Here is a 19,450-nt window from a genome sequence, read left to right as displayed (position 1 = left end):
CAAAAGGCCTAGATGTTTCTCACCCGAAGTCTTATGTTTTGTTTTTCTAAGTCGGACATCTTTTGCTAAGAGTGAACATGGATGAACTCATTCATTTACAAAGAAAGAGCTCTTCCGTGTTGCTTTATAATTCCTTTTAACTTTCTGCACATAAAGATCTCTTACATTGCAGAGGATGGCCCTAAAATAGAGCTTAACAATATATTTTTAAGTCAGAAAAGTAACTTATCAAGAAATTTCTGGGGCTGGCCGAGTGGCTCAGCTGGTTAAAAGCTCTCTTGGGAGCTCCAGCTCTGAGCAGCAGGGCTGCGGTTTGGATCCCACACTGAGGGCCAGTGACGCTCGCCCTCCACAGCTAAGATGGTGAACAACAGCTCGACCTGGAGCTGGGCTGCTGTGAGTCGCCAGAGACAGCGTAGGCTGCAGCGAGGCTGCAGTGTGCTACCGTGAGCTACATGAGTGGCTGGCAGCCAGTGTGAGTGTGAGCTGCCGGGAGCTGCTGTGAGCGGCCGACCAGTGACCTGCGACCAATTGCCTCACTCGGGAAGAGCACAATGATCATACCAACATGGGCTAGTAAAACGACGCCCTCCACAGCTAGACTGAAGAACAAAAATAGCAATTTGTCTACCTGTCTGTTCCCCTTCCCCGATTCCCCAACACTGTTCCCCTCCCCCCAATTCCCCAATAAAATCTTTAAAAAAAAAGAAATTTCTGCTATGGGTACCACCATATTAAATCATCACAGGGAAAAATCTATAGCCTCATTTAACAGTTGGAGCAAAGTGAACAAAAACAACTTGAAAGCATTATTATCTACCTGATCAACAAATGACTAAATATCATAAAATAGAATTTAATGAACGAATGATCAAACTCGATGTTTTTTTTGTTTTGTTTTTTTAAAGATTTTTATTGGGGAATTGGAGGAAGGGGAACAGACAAGTTGCTGTCCTTTTGTTCTTCAGTCTAGTTGTGGAGGACGTTGCTTCACTGGCCCAAGTTGGCACCATCATTGCGTGCTTCCTGGGCGAGGCAGATCAGTCGCCGGCTTCTGGACAGCCGCTCACGCCGGCTGCTGGCCGCTCACGCTGGCTGCTGGCCGCTCACGCTGGCTGCTGGCTACACATGGGAGCCCATTGGCAACCCACCATCGCTGGCAACTCACGGCAGCCCAGCTCCAGGTTGAGCTGTTGTTCAGCATCTTAGCTGTGGAGGGCAGTGTCACTGGCCCTCATATGTGGGATCCGAACCAGGGCCTACTGGCGTCCCAAGCCAGCTCTTAACCAACTGAGCCACTTGGCCGGCCCCAAACGCAATGTTATTGAAGCTGGGGAACCTATGGTTCAACCTTTGTGAAAATTTGCTTGATGTTTTACAGGAACTCTAAAACTATCCATGCCCTTTGACCCACATCACTTTGAGGGAGTATGCCCATAAAATAATAACCCAAAGGGAAAAAAGTTGCTTGTACAAAGATTTATAGCTCCTTTTTAATCTAGCAAGTTTATTTTGAGAGCCCACCATTTTCCAGGGGTTGGGTGAAGCACTAGGGATACTGTAGGATTGAAGACACAGTCCTTGCTTTCAAATGTCCATGGTCAGGTCTTAAGAAATGGGGCAAGCAGATGCCTCGAACTAAGGTAGGAACAGTGCAAATGAAGAAGAGTGAAGGGATTTGAGAGAGCTCTCTGAGTTGATTGACCCATTTGGGAGGATGAGAAAAGGGGAGAATGCAATATATGAAGCCCATTATTATGGAAAGAAGCATTTTGAAAGTTTATAAACAGAATTTTATTCTGAATCTCAATAAGTTTCAGATCTGAAAGTGTTTCTGCAATTTATTGCTGAAGGACTGGAAGCCGAGATATTAAAAAAATGTATTTAAACTAGCATCGACTGGTTTATGAAAGCATGTATCTGGAAAATTAAAAATTATTTTCATTCAAGAAAGAAGCTTACTCCATGGTGTCATCCCACCAGAAATAAAATTTAAAAATTATTATTATTATTTTTTTTTTTTTTCAGAATTAAAATTTTGGAGATGTTTAGCACTCATAATCTTCAGTCTGTGTTCTCTCGGCTCATTGAACCGCCGCACCCTGATTCTCTCCGAGCCTCAAAAATACGATTACGAGACTTGGGAGCTTTAACTCCAGATGAAAAACTGACTCCCCTGGGCTATCACTTGGCATCTCTGCCTGTAGATGTGAGAATCGGCAAACTGATGCTGTTTGGGTCTATCTTCCGCTGTTTGGATCCTGCTCTCACCATTGCTGCCAGCTTGGCTTTTAAGTCTCCTTTTGTAAGTAAACAACATTCTGAACTGGAGTCCATAGGTCTCTAAGGGGACCATGGGGGCTTCAGAGGTATGTGAACCCCCTTAAAATTGTCTTGTATGTGAATTTTTCAGGACACAATACCTATAACTTTTATCTGCACCTGAAAGAAATCCGTGCCCCAAATAAAAAGATTAAGAACTAGAGATCGAATTTATTAAAATAATCTAAATGTGCTTTTTTTATTATATCTGCTGTACTTGCTCATTATAGAAAAATCAGAAAATGCAACCAAGCAGAAGGTGCCCCTGCATGATTTTAAAAGTCATGAAATATACGGGATCACTTTTTTAACGTTTTTATCACCTCATAAAGAAGCCCCTTAGCCATTACTACCCTATGCCCCTCCAATCCCCCTAGCCACTCCAGCTCTAGGCAACCGCCAGTCTACTTTCTGTCTTCACAGATTTGCCTCTTCTGAACATTTCATATTAATGAAATAATATAATATATGGTCTTTTGTGACTGGCTTCTTAGCATAATGCTTTTAAGGTTCATCTGTGTTATAGCATGTTTCAGTACTTCATTCCTTTTTATAGCCAAATAATATTCCTTTGTATGGAAATACTACATTTTATTTATGCATTCAGCACTTGATGGACATTCGGGGTTGTTTTCACCTTTGGCTATAAACATGTACTTACAAGTTTTTATGTGGACATATGTTTTCAGTTGTCATGGGTATATACCTAGGAGTGAAATTACTGGCTCAAAGATAATTCTGTATTTAACTTTTTGAGGAACTTCCAGACTCTTCCAGAGTAGCTATATTTTATATTCTACCAGCCTTTTATCAGGGTTGCAATTTCTCTACATCCTCACCAATGCTTATTATCTGATGTTTTTATTATAACCATCCCAGGAGGTGTGAATCTTTGGTGTTGAATTGTAGTTCCCTCATGGCTAATGATATTAAACATCTTTTCGTTTGCTTATTGACCATATGTATATCTTCTTTCAAGAAACGCCTACACAGACCCTTTGCCCATTTTTTAATTGAGCTGTCTTTTTATTATTGAGTTGTAGTAGTTCATTATATATTCTGGATGCAAGTCCCTTATCAGATAAATTATTTGCAAATACTTTCTCCCATTTCTGTGGGTTGCCTTTTCCAGTTTCTTGATATCCTTTGAAACATAAAAATTTTTAATTTTGATGAAGTTCAGTTTATCTAATTTTTTGTTGCCATATTTAAGAATTCATTCTCAAATCCAAAGTCATGAAAATTTATCCCTATTTTTTTTTCTAAGAGTTTTAGTTCTTACAGTATGGTCTTTGGTCTATTTTGAGTTAATTTTTTTATATGGTATGAGGTAAAGAGTCCAACTTCATTCTTTTGCATGTGACTATCGAGTGTCCCAGCACCTTTTTTGTTTTTTGTTTTTCAGCTGAGCCATCCTGCTTCCTAGTGGCAGCTCAGCTCAGGCTGGGCATCGAACTGCTGTTGCTCACACTCTTGAGTGAGCTCTTAACCAACTGAGCCACTCGGCCGGCCCAGCAAGCACCATTTGTTGAAAAGACTATTCTTTCCCCATCAAATGATCTTGGCATGCTTGTCAAAAATCAATTGGGTTTATTTCTGGACTTGATTCTATTCCATTGAGTACCATACTATCTTGTTTACTCTAGTTTTGTAGTAAGTTTTGAAATCAGGGAGTGTGAGTCCTCCAACTTTGTCCTTTTTGTTATTTCGTTGAAGATTTTTACATCCGTATTCATAAGAGATATTGCTTTGTAGTTTTTTTTGGTTTTTTTCTTGTGATGTTTTTGGCTTTAGTATCAGAGTAATACTGGTCACATAGAATTATTTAGAAGTGTTCCCTCCTCTATTTTTTTGAAGAATCTGTAAGGAATTAATATTAATGCTTTAAATTTTTGGTAGAATTCAGTGGTGAAGCCACCTAGGATTTTCTTTGTGCTTAGTTTTTTTATTACCAATTCAGTCTCTTCACTTGTTCCAGGTCTATTCAGATTGTTTCTTTTTGAGTCAGTTTGACAGTTTGTATTTTTCTAGGAATTTGTCCATTTAATCTAAGTTATCTAATTTATTAACATACAATTGTTTATAGTATTCCTTTATAGTCCTTTTTATTTCTGAGAGGGTGGTAGTAATGTCCTCCTTTTCATTTCTGATTCTAGTAATTTGAGCCTTCTCTTTTTTTCTTGGTCAGTTTAGCAAAAGGTTTGTCAATTTTGCTGAACTTTCCAAAGAACCAGCTTTTGGTTTAATTGATTTCCCCTCTTGTCTTTGTATTCTTTTATTCATTTCTGCTCTTTTTTATTTCCTTCCTCTGTTTGCTTTAGGTTTAGTTTGCTCTTCTTTTTCCATTATCTTAATTTGGAAGGTGAGGATATTGATTTGAGATCTTTCTTCTTTTTTAATATAGATACTTACAGCTATGAATTTTTCTGTAAGGACTGCTTTAGCCACATTCCATGAGTTTGGTATGTTGTGTCTTCATTTTCATTCATCTCAAGTATTTTCTGATTTCCTTTTTTGGTTATTCTGTGGCTGATTGGTTATTTAAGGCATGTGTTGTTTAATTTCCACATGCTTGTGAGTTTCCCGATTTATTTTCCATTATTGATTTCTAATTTTATTCTGTTGTGGTCAGAGAACATACATTATATTATTTCAATCCTTTAAAACTTATTAAGTTTATTTTATGGCCAAGTATATAGTCTATCCTGGAGAGTATTATATGTGGACTTGAGGAAAATAGATACTCTGCTGTTATTGGGCAGACTGTCACTCTACCTTTATTTTCACATAACAGCCAGTATTTTGTGAGTAGGAACTCTGTCTCAATAATCGACATAAACCTCTTACTGTTTTGTTTTATTAGAATACAGAAATATTAGAAATATTGGATGTTCATTAGAAATATTGATGTAATCCTGAGCCTAAACTGAACACTTGGCCTTTACTGGGATTTGTAAACATAATATTAATCTCCCAAATGTAATCCTTTTCCCACTGACCTTAAAAAGGAAGGTGTTAGCTATAAATGTGTTTAAATATACAAAAGTTAGAGAGAAGCACCATAGTTGGCTTACAGTGATTCTCAGTGGTGTTATGGCTGGGGCCTTGTTTAATTTATTAATAGCTTGCTCTGAGGAGCTGCTGCAGCTCGTGCTGGTGTCCTTAGTACATGGGTGTGTTGGGGCGGGAGGAAGCACTGAAAATTAAGATCTCAGCTAGTTTTACAAATTTGTAGCGAAAAGGAGGACCTGTAAAGATACCACTGAGAATTTTAGATTTCAGATCTAGCTTTTAGAATGAGGGCCCTTTGATGACACCTTGTCACTAGGAACTAAAAGACCTAGCAGAGCTTATTTTGGATGGGCAGACAGACTCACAAGGACACGTAAGTGTGAGCTTCCAGTGACCATCTCACTGCCTTTCATCAGCCACCCGCTGAGGACTCTGTGACACACAGCACTTCCCAGTGCACCTGGCTTCAGCAATAGGAAAGTGCCATTTGAACTTCAGATAACACGTGTCCTTAAAACCTGGTGTTCCTCACTTAGGTGTCTCCCTGGGATAAAAAAGAGGAAGCTAACCAGAAAAAGCTAGAATTTGCATTCGCAAACAGTGATTATCTGGCCCTTCTACGAGCATACAAGGTAAGCATATAACCTAAGAGCCGAGGTCTATTTCCAAAGTTGGCACTAAAGACGGAGTAAATCCATTTTGATTTTCTCCAAAATTTAGGGATGGCAGCTAAGTACAAAAGAAGGTATGCGTGCCAGTTATAATTACTGCAGACAAAACTTCCTGTCAGGAAGAGTTCTTCAGGTGAGTCATTTCTGTGGCAATTTGTTTTCATTCGTTTTCTATAGTAGTAACACACCAGAAGGGGTTGCAATTTTATCTCACTTGTCCTGCCTTGACATTGAAAACGCTGTTTCTGAAATATGCTCAGTTTTATTAGCTGTATGAAGCAGACTTCGGAACATCAGGCCTCTGTGTTAAACCTTCCACCTGACCTGTTTTTCCTCTTTTCAGTGAACTTGTGTTTACTTATGTAAGGACTGGGGAGTACAGGCACTCTGAAGATGACTGCTGCCTGGAAGCCAGTTTGTTCAGTAATTATGCCAGGCAATCTTAACCTGGACCCCTAAACCCCTGAAAATGTATGCAAAGTCCTGTGCTTACGAAGATGTGCCTTATTCTGGAGAAACTTTCAGCAGATTCTCAGAGCAGTCTATGCCCATCCCTAAACCCTTACCCTCTCCCTGAAACCAAAAAACAAATACTAAACCAGATCTTTCTGGTAGTTTTTCTTACGTCCATCAGAAGTTACAATGTCAATAACAAGTACAGAAGAAAGAGAAAGGTTTATTATCTTCTGTGCAATAATAGAGGGGCTTTGTCCTCTGTTGTGACCGTGTTTTAGGCCCCCAGAATACTGATGGTGCACATCCTTGCATTCTTTTACTGAAAGATTTTGAGGATGGAGAAAGGAAAAGACTTCACTTTCATATTAAAAGTGTCCTGGATTAGAACACAAAAATAATATTCTTAGTACTTACCAGCACCTAACATTTATTTAATTATCTCTTGATCCCAGAAGCTCCATCAGAGCAGAGACCTTATCTGTTTTTTTCAGTGCTATATCCCCAGTGCCTAGAATAGTGCTTAGCAGACAGCTGATGCTCCGTAAAAATTCACTGAATAAATCCATGCATTTGCTTATTTAAATGAAGTAAGAGACTTCTCAGCACCATACCAGTATTTGCCTTCATTCCCATCTCCTGTTAGGTGAACTTCAGTGAGACATTTTGAGAAGACAAAGGCTCTAACTTTATTCTAAGTACATCAAAAGCAATAATTTTCAACCTTGGCTGCACATTAGATTCACCTGAGGAGGCTTAGAAAAGAAAAAGTAAAAATACCCAGGGTCCACCCCGTGCCGTCTACATCTGGGTCTCTAGGGGTGGGGCCTCAGCATCTGTTTATGGTCGTTGTTGAGTTTACCAAGTGATTGTAATACGCAGACAGGGTTGAGAACTGCTGGTCTAAAGGGTATTTTATATGTAATGCGTAATAATAAATACTTAAGTCATTAAGATTTTTAAGTATAAAATGATATTTCTTTCAAATTACTTTTCTTGCTAAATTTATTCTTTTTCTTGAGGATATATGTAGATTTTACAAAGCTCTATGAGGTCTATCGGAGTTCCCTCTTTTCACTAAACTCCAGCTTAGATTGTAGTATTACTTTTATTAAGCTATCAATTAAAGCCTTATATTTATTTAAGGTATGTTTAACTCCCAGTTACATTTCGCCATGTTACCCGTATATACTTGAGACATTGCCAGAAAATACTTAAATTGTCATCGAAAGAGTCGTGTTGCTTAGCTTTCCGTTTCTTCGGTTATCATTATCTCCTTCTCTGTGGCCTGATACCAGCTGATATTTGAACAGAAGAGAAAGAGCTTTGGGCTTTTCTTTCTCACACTTGTGCTCAGCTACAAAAAGGGATCTCTAAATCTAAACCACTTAATAAAATCCCTATTCGTAGGAAAAGATGTGAGCCAGAGAGACCCCAGGGTAAGAAAAAGAGGGAAAGTTCTGAGGCGGGTGTGCATTCACTGACAGAGAATACTAACCACTCTAGGCTCGGGTAAGGAACTCGGAGGACCTGAGCAGAAACACAGTAGGAAAAACTAGACAGTGTCACAGAACCTTGAGGGGGGGGTTCAAAACAAAGTTAACTACATTTTTTTCTGTCCTAAGAATGTCCAGGAAAATCAGACCTACCCCAAATCCAATGAACATGTTTTCAAAAATGTAATCTAGAATTAAATAAATGATCTTTGGGTTTTCCAAAATTTGTGAATTCCTGTGTGACTTTTTCACTCTGCCGGTTTGCATAAGTGAAAACTGCTCCCTGGAAATGACCAGACAAGATAATCTTCACACCTGTTTGATGAATCCATATGAGCCTCATTACTGTCCACTGAAGTAGTGTGTTTGTTTTTAGTCATTCATCATTGTAGGACCCTACGCTTACCTTTGATATGTTGATGTCCCCGTGCTTAAAGATTTTTTTCAACTTCTTTCAGGAAATGGCCAGCCTCAAACGACAGTTCACTGAACTGTTATCAGATATAGGCTTTGTAAAGGAGGGACTTCGAGCCAGGGAAATTGAGAAAAGGGCCCAAGGAAGTGATGGTATCCTGGATGCCACAGGAGAAGAGGTAAGAATGTGTAGTTAGTTTCTTATTGGTCTGTAATTAGCACATGGACACTATATTAACTCAGGAACACTTGTAGGCATTCTTCACGTAAGCCCTGTGAGCCATGGGTTGTGGATTTCTTGATTTTCTTTTTTCCACAAATAAGTATCAGCTAACACTCATAAAAACAGAAGGCTTTTTCTATTAATTGTTGCTACTGTTTTTCTTTTTTAAACTTCATTCTGGTTTTTGATAATTCCATAAAAGGTTAGAATAGACTTTCCAATAATGTCTTCTTAAATCAGACCAGCCTTTTCCCGACCAAGGATAGTTTTTTGTGTAACTATAGGAAGAGCACTTTTTCAAGAGGAACATGATGTCACTCTGTTCTTATTGCAGTTAGTACTTTCTAGAGGTTGTGAACATCTCAGGAAGCAGAATCTCTTCGCTGAGCCTTAGGAACACTGGCTTTATAACTACTTTGCAGATATCTAGAAAGAGTTATTGTGGGCTTCTTGGAGTGGGTCCTGTGTGAATGTGGTCCAGTAGATTTATTTTTTACTTAGGAATAATTTTGCTAGCCAAGGGATAAAAGTTAGATGATTTTATTTTGTTTTATTTTATTTTAAGATAGAAATCAAATGAAATATAATGGTAAATTCCAGACAACAGACAAAAATAGCTACATTACTTATAAAATTAATGCTGTGTTTCTCTCATAGGCGAACTCCAACGCTGAGAACCCCAAGCTGATATCAGCAATGCTGTGTGCTGCTCTGTACCCAAATGTAGTGCAGGTAACAGAACATTTTCCCTGGGTCTTCCCACTTCTTGTTTGATTTGTAGCAAGGGATATAAGTTAAGACATACACATTAATCACCTTAAAGACACACACACACACACACACACACACACACACACACAGCCCTTTAAACTTAGTATACATTTTTCAGTCCTTCCAATTCCCCAAATCTGTTTAGATACATCATTCAAGATTTAGCGTATAAAATGAGTTGCCTCTTTAATCCTTCTGATATATTATGACATTCCAGAAATTAAAATGGACATATATGTCACTCTGTTAGCCAACCTGTGCATGACTAATCTATGTTAGATAAAAACTTGATTCTACTACATTTTCCCTTATGCCCTCTACTCTGCACTAAAATTAGATAACAACAAATAAGTCTGCTTTGCAGTGGGACCCCCTGTGGCCCCCCTTCTGGGAACCTCTTATTGGGTTTTTACCTGAGCTTTGATTATCCAGTCCTTGTCACACTTAGAAAGAATTTGAATTTGTCAGAGTACTGAATCATTTCTCATTTAACTTTTTGTTAAATGTTCACTTGACATCTGCTGATTAATTTATCGCCCATTTTCTGCTTAGTACTTGCATGGTTTTCAAACCATTGAAATTTACTTTAAAAAATTATTTGGAGCAAAACTGTGGAGACGATAAAAAATCAGGTTTGTGGGGGATGAATAGGCAGAACACAGTAAATTTTTAGGTCAGTGAAAAGACTCTGTCTGATACCATAGTGATGAATACATGTCATTATACAGTTGTCCAAACCCATAGAATATACAACACCAAGAATAAACCTAAGATAAACTATGAATTTTGGGTGATTATGACGTGACAGAATCTTTTAAAAGTTATAATACTGTCATAAGCCTCCCCAAATGAACATTCTCGCTTTTGGTCGGAGTGTAAATTGATACACCCCTTCTAGATAGCAGTTTCATTTCTAAGGCTTTATTATTAGGAAATAATTACATATATGCATAAAGATACAGCTAGGAGAATGTGCTAGAATGAACCATCTAAAATTCCAATAATGGGGAATTTATTGATTAAATTATTATAGGTCATTACAATGAGGTAGTATATCACCATTAAGAATTATGTTTTAGGGAAATATTTAATAACACAGAAAAAGTGCTCAATATATTAAATTAAAAATGTATATTACAGAAAGTGATCCTATGTTAGTTTCAATACTTACGTATGTTTTTATGTTATATATTTATGGTTTTCTCTCTATATAAAAACATTAGCAGACAGAACTAAAATGATATTTATCAAAAGTAATGCTAGTTATTTCTTAATCATGTGATTATAGGTCTTTATTTTCTTCTTTTTTTCCCTAATATGTTATTTCTACAGTAAATATTATTTTTGTAAAATATACATAATTCGTGTGTGTGTGTGTGTGTGTGTGTGTGTGTGTGTGTGTGTGTGCACGCACGTAAGCTTTTAATTTTTTTTCAAATGAAATAATCTGTTTATTCATAGAATTTTTTCTTGCTGTTTTAAAAGAAACTCATTTGAAAATGTAGGGTTAATATTGGTAGTCAGCATTTTCCTGGTCCAGTGTTACCAGCTGGATCTCTGCACCTGACAACCAGTACAGACCTGAAATAGCAACACAGTTTCTCCCCATATGGCTGGTGTATGGTGTAGTCACCCAAAGCTGCTGCACCTGTATCCACACTACTTGATGGTTAAAAAGAAAAGAAAAAAACTGTGCCTGTACTGCTTTCAAAAGGAAACTAAGTGAGAAAGGGAAGAAGCAGCAAAGATATTCAAACAGGGCTGGTTTTGTGCCAAGGGATACATCCTACAATAGAAAATACATATTATATTTCGATTTTTACAAATACTTATTGTTTAGGTGAAAAGCCCAGAAGGGAAATTTCAGAAAACCAGTACTGGAGCTGTCAGAATGCAACCAAAATCAGAGGAGCTGAAGTTTGTCACGAAGAACGATGGATATGTGCACATTCACCCTTCATCAGTGAACTATCAGGTCAGAATATTGGAGTGTACTTCCGTTTACATGAGGCAGGTCCTGGAGTGAGAAGCACAGTCCCTTAAATTTAGCCAAACCTTGTTCTTTCACTTGCTGTCCCCAGCCCACCACTGACTTGGGAAAGGTTGAGTAAGCATAAACAGACTGGAAATTGGACTATTTCTGGGAAAGACTTTCCACTTCAATAAAATGCTATTGGATATAAAAACAAGGTCCAGCCTGCTTTCAGACGTAAACCTGTTCCTTTGCATCACTGAATCTGTGCCTTAAAAGGCAACGACCCATCCTTGCTGATCCCACTTCCTCAGCTCTCATTCCTCCTTCTGCCCCCACCACGCCACTAACCTCATCCCAAGTCACACGTAGCCGCCTAGTTGTCAAAGCCAGTGGGCATCCCCGGTCCTCAACACACTTACCCTCATGTTGTATTTGACATTGTGGACTTGCCTTCCTCTTGAAACTGTCTTTGATGGTTTTTGCTTCTAAAATATTATTTCTGTGTCTCTGATCATCCCCCCATCTTCTTCACTAGCTTCTCTTTCTTTGCTCTGAAATAATAATTCTGTTCTTAGTCTTTATTTTCTCTGTACGTACTCAGGTGTACATACTCTTCCTGAACCACTGGCATACGATGTCGTGGTTCTAACTGCCACCTAGATGGTGACACAGACCCCCAAACATCTATCCAGTCCTGGGGTTTTCTCTGAGCTGGATGCCTTCCTGTCACCTCACACTCAAAAGCTGAAAAGTCAAACTCATTATCTCCCAATTCACTCTTGTCGTTCTGGGTTTCCTGTCTTGGGAATGGCACCGTCCAAATCACAACCCTGGAGTCACAGAAACCCTTTCTCCTTTCTCCAATCCAGTTTGTCACCAGGTCCCAACAATTCTGCCTTTTTGACAGGTTTGTCTACTCCTCTAATCCCCACTGCCATTTCCTCAGTTCAAACCCCAAACATCTATCTCTTGCCTGAATTACTATTATTCTGGTGCTTTCTCTCTCCAGCCTTTTACACTACTACCAGAATTCTTTGCAAAACATACATTTGATTTGATCATGTCATTCCCATGCTTAAAACTCTTCATATATGGAATATGCTGCAAACTCTCATATGACCCTTAGCACCAGGCCCCTTCTTATACCATGCCCCCCGCCCCCCAACTCCCTCCCTGTCATTCTGTGTGCTCCAGCGATACCAGACTACCAACAGTGTCCCCAAATGCCATGACATAGGACACACTGTTTTCTGTGCCTGGAATGACATTCTCATTCCCCAGCAGGCTTCTACCTACCCTTTAGACTTCCATTAAATGTCATTTCCCCAGGGTCCGTCTCCCCCTAAGTTGCTCTTCTGTTCCCCCATCATATAGTGTGCATTTGTCTGCTCTTGCACTTATCGCATTATTTTATGGTTTATAGTATGTCTCCTTCATGGAATTGTGAAATTCCCAAAGTCAGTAGCTGAATTTTATTCATTTTACATTCTTGATGTCTAGCATGGTACCTAGCTGAAAGCAGATGCTCAAGGAAGCTTTCAGGAGAAATGAAGGAGAAAAAGAGGAAAGGATGGAGGAAGACAGTTGAAAGTGTTAGGGCTCGTCAGCCCCTGGAACCACTGAGTGAAATGTCAGCACAGAATGCAGAGGGTCTGCTTAGGCTCAGAAGAGCCTGAGGACCAGGGGTCACCTGCCCTCTCAGCTGCATGTGTACTTAGGAACCAGAGGCCTGTGTTTGCTCCAGCCTTCCTCCTGAGTTTACCGTGACACTTATGCGATGACTCCAGGTCATTCATGCATCCATTCAGTGTCTGCGAGCACCTCCTCTGTGGCAGGCCATGGAGAACAGCAGATGAGCTAGATAGACAAGGTCTCTGCCCTCAGGGAGCACACGTTCTATGGGGAAGACAAGCAAAAAGTAAGTAAACAAATAGCCCCAGGTTGGTGACAAATGCTGTGAAGAAAAACAGAGTAAGAGATGGAGAGTGACAGGAGAAGGGCTGTTTTAGAATGGTCAGGAAAGAACTCTCTGAGAAAACGATTGAGCAAATCTTAAATACAGTGATGGGCAAACTATGCAGATACCTAAAGAGAGAACATTCTAGCAGAGGAAGTAGTACAAAGACCATGAGACAGGAACATATTTGGTGTGTTCCAAGAAATGCAAGAAGGTGGCCAGTGCAAATAGAGCAGGATGATAAGGGACGAGAGTGGCAGATGAGTTGGGACAAACAGGCAGGGGTCAGGTCGTGTAGGACCTTGTAAGCCGTGGGAAGGAGTTGAGATTTTATCCTTGGGATAAGGATTTTATCCTTATCACTGGGGGGTTTTGAGTCATAACTGGGTTTGTGTTTTTAAAAGATCTCTGTTGGCTGCTGTGTGGAAAAGAGACTAAAGATGCAAAAAGAGAAGCGGGGAGAGTACTTGATTATGAGATGATGATGGTTTGTACAAGATGGCAGCTGTAGAAGTGGTGAAAAGTGTCAGTTCATTAGTATTTGAAAAACAGAGCTAACAGGACTTGGGATGATATAGATGGAGTGAGGGAAAAGGAGCAATCAGGAATGAGTCCTAATCTGGGGCTTGAGTGACTGAGTGTCATTTACTGAGACAGTAAACACTGCAAGGAGGGGGAAATCAAAAACTCCTTTTGAACATGAGAAGTTGGATGTGCTCTTTAGATGCTCAGGTGGCGATGTCAAGTAGGCGGCTGCATGTACAAGTCTGGCGCTCAGGAAAGGTATAGGCTGGAGATGACTTTGTAAGTCATTGGACAGGAGGTATTGGCATCCGTGGGACTGGTGGAGGTCCCCTTCTGTTGTCAATGACTTCCCTGTCATCATCTGAGGTTTTATGTTCCAGGTGAGACACTTTGACAGCCCCTACCTGGTGTACCACGAGAAGATCAAAACTAGCCGGGTGTTCATCCGTGACTGCAGCGTGGTGTCTGTGTACCCACTGGTCTTGTTCGGAGGAGGCCAAGTAAATGTGCAGCTTCAGAGGGGAGAGTTTGTTGTCTCCTTGGATGATGGATGGATCCGTTTTGCAGCCGCTTCCCATCAGGTAAGGATGAATGGGTCTGTCCTATGAGGCTCAGGCCATGAGGGGCTTAGATAATATGAAGTATTGGGCATTCCTTCAAGGACCGAGGACAACAGAGCTGACTATGAGTGAATGATGTAGGTGAAGGGATTAAGAAGTACAAATTGGCAGTTACAAAATAGTCACAGGATGTAAAGTACAGTATAGGAATTAGTCAATAATACTGTAATAACTATGTATGGTGCCAGGTGGGTATTAGACTTATCAGGGGATCACTTCATAAGTTATATAAATGTCTAACTACTATGCTGTATACCTGAAACTAATATAAAATAATACTGCATGTCAACTGTAATTGAGAAATTAAAAAAAATTTTTTTGAAGAGCGAATGATGGATTTGCAATGGGACACTGAGAAAGACTGGCTGAAGTGAGGCCGGGGGTGCAGCCAAAGGCTTCCAGGCAGCATACTGGGAAGGGGCTGGTGTGAAAGGTTCAGGACAGAAGCCGTGAGTGAGGAGTTGGACCTTCCTAATTGTTATATAAATAATACGTGTTTATCACAGAAAAATCAATATAGATGAGCAAGAATAAAAATCACCCTGATTCTGCCAATTCATTAAAAAAAGTGATAATGGATCTGAATTCTTTTATTCTCATGTCTCAATTATTCACTATGTGGAGTATGTAGAAAACATTTAAGGGGGAGTATATGTTTAAGAAATTAAAGTTCATTTTAATACTTACATCTGTTAGAAATCTTACGTTACAAGAAGCAGAAACACCAACTCAAACATTGAAGGTAATTTATTCGTGTATTTAACTGTAAAGTCTAAAGCAGTGTAGTCTAATAGAAATATGTGAGGGCCGGCCGAGTGGCGTGATGGTTAAGAACTGGCTTGGGATGCCAGAGGGCCCCGGTTCGGATCCCACATATGAGGGCCAGTGACACTGCCCTCTACAGCTAAGATGCTGAACAACAGCTCAACCTGGAGCTGGGCTGCCGTGAGTCGCCGGCGACGGCGTGGGCTGCAGTCCCTGTGGCAGTGGATTGCCATGGGCTACCGTGTGTAGCCAGCAGCCAGCGTGAGCGGCCAACAGCTGGCCGTCCAGAAGCCGGCGACTGATCTGCCTCGCCAGAGAAGAGCGCAATGATGGTGCCAACTTGGGCCAGTGAAGCAACATCCTCCACAACTAGATTGAAGAACAAAACGACAGCAACTTGTCTGTTCCCCTTCCCCCAATTCCCCAGCACTGTTCCCTTCCCCCCAATTCCCCAATAAAAATCTTTAAAAAAAAAAAAGAAATATGTGAGCCGCCGATATAATTGTGATTTTTCTAGTAGCCACATTTTAAAAAGTAAAAACAAGCAGGTAAAATTAATCTGAATATCTTACTTACCCTAATACATCTAAGAGGTTTTCATTTCAACACATAATCAGTATAAAAATTTGTTGAGATATTTTACTTTTTTTTTTTCATACTAAGTCTTCAAAATCTGGTGTATTTTACACTCACAGCACGTCCCAATTTGGACCATTTCACATGGTCATCAGGTTAGCTACATGTGACTAGTGTCAGCCATATTGGACAGCACAGGTCAAGAAGGCCAGGCAGGGTTGATTTAATCCAGCAGCTCAACGACAACAAAAGCCTGACTGACCTTGCCGTAGCTGCAGTAGCTCCAGGCCTCCCATATGTGCCGCATACTGTCCAGAACGGGAGACAGAAACCTTTCCTAAAAGCTCCATCAAACCCCCTCTCCTAAACCAAGTCTGTGGGCAAAAGACTGTCAAAGGAATGTCAGGCCTGGACTACCTGAGCCATTCCCTGTGGCAGACTCAGCCCCTGAGCCTGTTTGATTTAGATCAGGGTCCAAACTGCCGAACAGTGGCAGAGGAGCGAAACAGGTGGGGAAGACATTGACAGTGACACTACCGCATCAGCATAAGCAAAATGCCATAAAAAATGTGGAGCTGTTTCTCCCCACAAAAACGTAAAATGTATCCCATGGCTGAAGAGATTTTTTTAGTTTGTTTAATATCCACCATTTTTAATTCTCCATTTTCCTGCATCTGCTCTTAGAGCAAATTATAAAAGTTGACCAGGTTTTAATATGGAGAACACTATATAAAAGCCATTCTCCCAGATTTGATCTCTTCTTTAAATGAGATGTGATACAGGAGCCTTTATATAATGAATCCCATTTAGTACGTTACAGAGCTGACACTGGTGAATGTTCCTATAGTTGCATTAGGAAATTTTAGAACCACTTTTAGAATGAAAATGTGTTTAGTTTCCCCCCCCCCCGCCCCCACTGGAGTTAAAATTAATACCAGCAATCTAGAATAATGATCATCGTAGTTGGGGCATTTCGTTTAATAACCCTTCTCCTATTGGTCCAGCCACTGCTTACATTGCAACTTTCATTTCAGGTGGCAGAATTAGTAAAGGAATTGCGCTGCGAACTTGACCAGCTCCTCCAGGATAAGATCAAAAACCCCAGCATAGATCTGTGTACATGTCCTCGAGGATCCCGGATCATCAGCATGATTGTGAAGCTTGTCACCACACAATAAAGACCAGTCTTAGGAGAGTGCTTGCTCCTCACCTGCTCCTTGTTCACCTGGGAAATCAGAGCAGCACCTCTACCTCGAACCAGAGCCCCGTGCTGGGGCTGGCCCTAGAGAAGGGGCCCAGGGCACGCACAGCTGATCAGCTGGGCACCACATACCCTTTGGGAAAGTTTCCAGACTAAGTATTTCTAACAGAGCAGTGGGCACTCCCAGCACAATTTGGAGTGTCGATGTGAGACAGTCTAAAAATCAGCTTGCCTGTCTTTTTTCCCTGTGACTGTCCTGGAATAAATGAAATTCAACTGATAACACAAAAGGGAATGTTTGATACCATTCTGTTTTCATCTATATTATTTTTCTCCTGCTTTTTACTGGGGTGAGCTAGGGGCATGAGGAGAAATACTGATTGTTTTTTCTGTCATACAGGCTCAACTGAGAGAAGTCAGAACAGAGAAGGAAAAAAAAATCATGTGAGCAAGAAAAATTAAAATTTCATTTCAGGCTTTTGGCTACAGAGTAAACTTGATTTGTGAGGGATTTTTATTTTTACTCATTCAAGGTAAGCCTAAAAAAAACTTAATGAGCTCTTATTTGTTATTAAAATGCAAACTGGTCTTATCCATAACACTCTTATTCTTGAAAGCAGAGCAGTCTGGGTGTTTTTATTCTCCCTTAAGTTTTCCATGTAGAAATCTTTCTCTTATGAACTCACCCAGATCTAATGGCCACGTTTCACGTTACCCAAAGGGGAATTTTAATGGTATTCTCAGAGCAGAGTTGGCATGGTTGAGGTAGAAAGGGCTGCCATACTAGTATCAGATTTATAGCCATAAAAATACCTTCCATGAGACTGCTGCTTTTCAGTCACCACTTAGGTTAATAGGGCACTAGCATTTTGAAAAAAACATGAATACATTTACATTTTCTCTGGACGTTTATCAGTATGGCCAGGAAGAATCTCAGAGAGCTAAGTGGAAAAAATATTCTTGTGTTTGTCTAGTCATCAGGTAGCGTCACTACAGGTTTCATACCTAAAGATAGAATTCAAACTAATGAAGAAAAAACCATCTCAGTGAAGGGTGTTCACTTTTTAAGGTTTTATTTTAGTTTATTTTCCAGGGAACCTACACTGCCCATAATGGCCATCTTCAAGTGTATTTAAGCTTCAGTGCACTTGAAGAGCTTAGACTCTAAGCAATATTTTTAAAAGGCATAATTCATGTCATCACTTCAAATAAAAAACCCATATGCATAGCACGTACAGTATCCACATCCTGACTTGCTATTGAAACAAAGCTCACATTACAGAAGTGATTAGGCTGGGACGTTAGGAGTAATGAAGGAGAAAGCTGCACTAACCCTCTCAAAAAGTTTTGTAAACCAGTTTTGACTCTCGGTGCTATAGTGGAGCTCATGCTGCCCTGCCAGAGCCAGCTGCCCACGTAGACCTGCAGCTTTTCACCCAAGTTTGCAGAGCACACGGCTCGGAGCTAGTTAATAACAAAACTTTCCATTCAGAATACTGAGAAATTGCTCCCCTCAGGGAAGGCATTCTTGGGCTGGTTACTTGCAGCCACATACAAATGCACAAATCTTATCATTTCATAGATGTGCCAGAATGTGAGAAAGGTTGGGATGCCTTGACTGAAGGCATGGAAAAAGAAAATCCTCACCCAAAAACTAAAACTTCTTAAGCTCATCATTAAAATTGTGAAATAAGAAATGAAATAAGGTTACTCCTTTGTGATTAAAGATCAAAATGCAGCAGAGTATTTCAAGGTGAAACTGGATTTCTAAGCCCCAATAAGATGGTCACATTTAATGTTAATTTTGTGGAGAACTCTGTAAATGTTTTCTTAAATATTTGTTTTACTGGAACCTAGTTAGGGAACAATATTAATAAAGTACTTGCTATGAAATTAGTCTGCACCATTGTTTTGTACTATGTCTAACTGGAACGTTATCGGGAAATTAGAAGAGCAAAACATTCTTATAGAGGTGGTCATAGGTGGAGAAAGCATTAGCTTTATCTCCTTCCTCCTTGACTTCATATCTGAATATTACAACTTAAGTTCCCTGACAAGTAATGAACTTCCGTCTTAATCCTCCCGTTCTATCATCTGAACAGTTTAAATACTATATTGAAGCACGTAGCCTGTGAATCTGTAGGCATATGGTAATGTTCTTTATTCTGCAGTGGTTTGAATATGTCCCTAAGAGGTTACCATAAAATAAGATCTTGTGAAAGTACTTTGTAAAATTAAAACAGTGAAACCTTGGACTGTGAGTAACTTGATTTGCGAGTGTTCCGCAAGACGAGCCAACATGTCTAATACATTTTAATGTGGTAAATGAGTGCTGTCTTGAATACGAGTAGTTTGTTTCTGGAACAAATTATGCTCGCAAACCAAGGTATTACTGTATAGTAAATGTAAGCAAATTAGGACTGAAGGTGTGGTTTTCAGGTGTAGCCCAGGCCGGCTCTGTGGGGACTG

At 39.9% G+C, this 19,450-nt stretch overlaps 1 protein-coding gene across 3 annotated transcripts in view; it reads left to right on the top strand.

Annotated features, from left to right (window-relative positions):
- DHX57 (DExH-box helicase 57) overlaps positions 1 to 18,877 on the top strand; it is a 59,572-nt gene extending 40,695 nt beyond the window's left edge. For all 3 annotated transcript variants that reach the window (XM_019647828.1, XM_019647829.1, XM_019647830.1), the window contains exons 17-24: positions 2,029 to 2,305; positions 5,871 to 5,966; positions 6,055 to 6,138; positions 8,413 to 8,547; positions 9,249 to 9,323; positions 11,203 to 11,337; positions 14,200 to 14,400; positions 16,815 to 18,877. In XM_019647828.1, the coding sequence (XP_019503373.1) occupies positions 2,029 to 2,305; positions 5,871 to 5,966; positions 6,055 to 6,138; positions 8,413 to 8,547; positions 9,249 to 9,323; positions 11,203 to 11,337; positions 14,200 to 14,400; positions 16,815 to 16,958 (1,147 nt within the window). In that variant the 3' untranslated portion in view covers positions 16,959 to 18,877. The remainder of the gene's footprint in view (positions 1 to 2,028; positions 2,306 to 5,870; positions 5,967 to 6,054; positions 6,139 to 8,412; positions 8,548 to 9,248; positions 9,324 to 11,202; positions 11,338 to 14,199; positions 14,401 to 16,814) is intronic.
- The last annotated feature ends 573 nt before the right edge of the window (positions 18,878 to 19,450 follow it).

Source organism: Hipposideros armiger, unplaced genomic scaffold (assembly GCF_001890085.2).
Source record: "Hipposideros armiger isolate ML-2016 unplaced genomic scaffold, ASM189008v1 scaffold_116, whole genome shotgun sequence".
Classification (NCBI taxonomy): Eukaryota; Metazoa; Chordata; class Mammalia; order Chiroptera; family Hipposideridae; genus Hipposideros; species Hipposideros armiger.
This window is presented reverse-complemented; position numbering and strand designations above follow the sequence as displayed.